This window comes from Homalodisca vitripennis, chromosome 8 (genome assembly GCF_021130785.1).
Source record: "Homalodisca vitripennis isolate AUS2020 chromosome 8, UT_GWSS_2.1, whole genome shotgun sequence".
NCBI classification, from domain to species: Eukaryota; Metazoa; Arthropoda; class Insecta; order Hemiptera; family Cicadellidae; genus Homalodisca; species Homalodisca vitripennis.
The window spans coordinates 91,086,140-91,088,318 of record NC_060214.1 but is presented as its reverse complement, the minus strand read 5'-3'; the positions used below and the strand labels follow the sequence as shown (position 1 = coordinate 91,088,318).

Sequence of the window (2,179 nt, the reverse complement as noted above, 5' to 3'; positions counted from 1 at the left end):
TTTTAGGGAAGGACAAGATTTTTCTGACAATCATAGCTCAGAATAAGCTCTTTATCATTATTTTCTTGCAAAAGTTTGTAGAATTTGTCTGCACGGACTTTGTGGGCTTTTAGGTTTAGCTTTAGTGTTTCACGCTTGCCTGCATCTTTTTCTGTGGCTAGTTCACACTCAAGCCTTGTGCAGGTTGAACACTTATCAGTGTACGGAGCGTCAAAACCAATGTTAAAGTTCTCAGAAAAAACCAGCCTGAAAAAGTCATACTCACACTTTAATTCTTCAGTTGGATGCTGCTCAATATACATTTTCCACATTTTTGTAATGTTAAGCTCACTTGGAAGGTATTGCCTATGCTTGTTTTTCGCTCTGCAATAGTGTTTTTGTACTGGAATAAATGTTTTAATAAAATATTTGATGCTGTCTTTCTTTATATTATATTTATCAACTTGGCGTGCTCCTCCACGAGTCTACAAAGGTACGACGCCTGTTTCCAGGTACTTTTTGCAAATCAATTGCACTCGGTTTTTACTCTCTTGCAAAATTGTAAGTAGTGCTGCCCGACATAATTTAACATTCTCAGTTTTGTTGTTCCTCATTTTAGGTAAGAAAAGTCAGTACTTACATTTCTTTTTGATTTGATACCTTCTGGAAGACGAGTCCTTTTTGCTGAGGAAACAATGACGTGCTGAAGAATAAAATTCTTCTTTGATTGAAGGTCAGCGTCTTTATAGTATTGCTGATGTATCTTTCTAACATCCTGCAGGGAAAGTTCTGCGCAGCGGTACTTACTTTTGGCCGAATGTTTACAACTAGGCATCTGTGGAAATCCCTTCGGGCGGTGTCTAAAACAAAATAGGGATTATTAGTTCTCCTATACCTTTAAAAAAATACTAACCTGTAATAAAAAGAAATTATAGATCGCAAACGTTGTCAAAAACTGTTGTAGTTAAGTTAGGGCCTAAGCTGAATTACTTTAGGCTGGTTGAGATTAAGTAGTTTAGTTGCGGTTATAGGTTAGTTTAGTTGAGGTTAGGTTAGCTTAGTTGAGGTTAGGTTATTTTAGTTCAAATGAGTGTTAAGATTAGGCTAGTTTAGTTTTCTTTACCAAATGTTGTTAACTTACCTAGCAACTTTTGCAACAGTTTTCTTCCATGCTCTTTCGTTTTTCTTCCTTTTCTTTGCCAAAGGGCCAGGCATCTCTTCTACCAACTCTACTTGTTCCACATTTTGTGGAGTTTCCACTGTTATGTCCATTATATTGACATTTTCTTGTTGAACAATTACAACTTCAGCATTTATAATATCAATACCAACGCCTTCACTACCTTCTAAAATACCTCCTGTATGTTCAGCCTCCATGTTTATGACACACAACAAATCAGGAGCTTTTAAAATAATGTTAAATAATTGAGTGCTATTGCTTCTTATAACACTATTTTAGCCTTTGAAATTTAAAATTAGCCAACAAAATAAACAATTAATTCAGAAGGAAAATGATCAGCAGTTCCCTATAGGAAAAGTCTTTTGGGATTTAACTTATTTTGACACAGAAACATGAAACATTGTAAGTTATTGTAGTTTGATATAGCTGGTTTTGGAACATTGTCATCTGTGCAGATATGACTGTTTTTGGAACCGAATGGCTATAGGATATAAACTGATTTTGGAACAACCTTCACTTTTAAATATTAATTTTAAACAGTTTTTAACTGGTTTTGGAACATTTTGAAGTGACAAATCTGTAGCCTAGGTAATACAGAACTCAATGTCATCAATATCTCAACTTTTTTAAATTTTGGATTTAGCCTGTTTTGGCATTTGGCGACTCATTTTAAGTATTTACTTTTATTTTAGGCATTATGTGTGTCATTACCTTCTGTATCAGATCAAGACAACTATTATAAGTATTACTATTAGAAGTATGGTATTTATCTAGTTTACACTAGTATAAATTTATTGTATATAAGCAATGGTGTATTGTTATGCATGCTAAAAGAATAACAGATATTGTGCTTCATCGTAACACCTCAGGTTCAGTGGTAGATTGCACTGACGGGGAATTGGAAAAAGTTACCGAACTGTGGCCAATATATCAAACGGCTGTCTGAATCAAATTGCGAGTTTGTTATGTATTGGCGTCAGCTCATTACTGTTCGATGTCAGTCAGCTGTGAGCAAGATAA

The 2,179-nt window shown here is 34.6% G+C and overlaps 1 protein-coding gene across 1 annotated transcript; it reads right to left on the bottom strand.

Moving 5' to 3' along the window:
* Window positions 1–589: 589 nt before the first annotated feature.
* On the bottom strand, window positions 590–1,643 carry LOC124368268. Its single transcript, XM_046825541.1, has 2 exons — window positions 1,121–1,643; window positions 590–839 (listed from the first exon to the last, which is right to left on the bottom strand). The coding sequence occupies exons 1-2, from the start codon at window positions 1,354–1,356 to the stop codon at window positions 590–592; spliced, it is 486 nt and encodes a 161-aa protein (XP_046681497.1). The 5' UTR covers window positions 1,357–1,643.
* Between the last annotated feature and the right edge of the window lie 536 nt (window positions 1,644–2,179).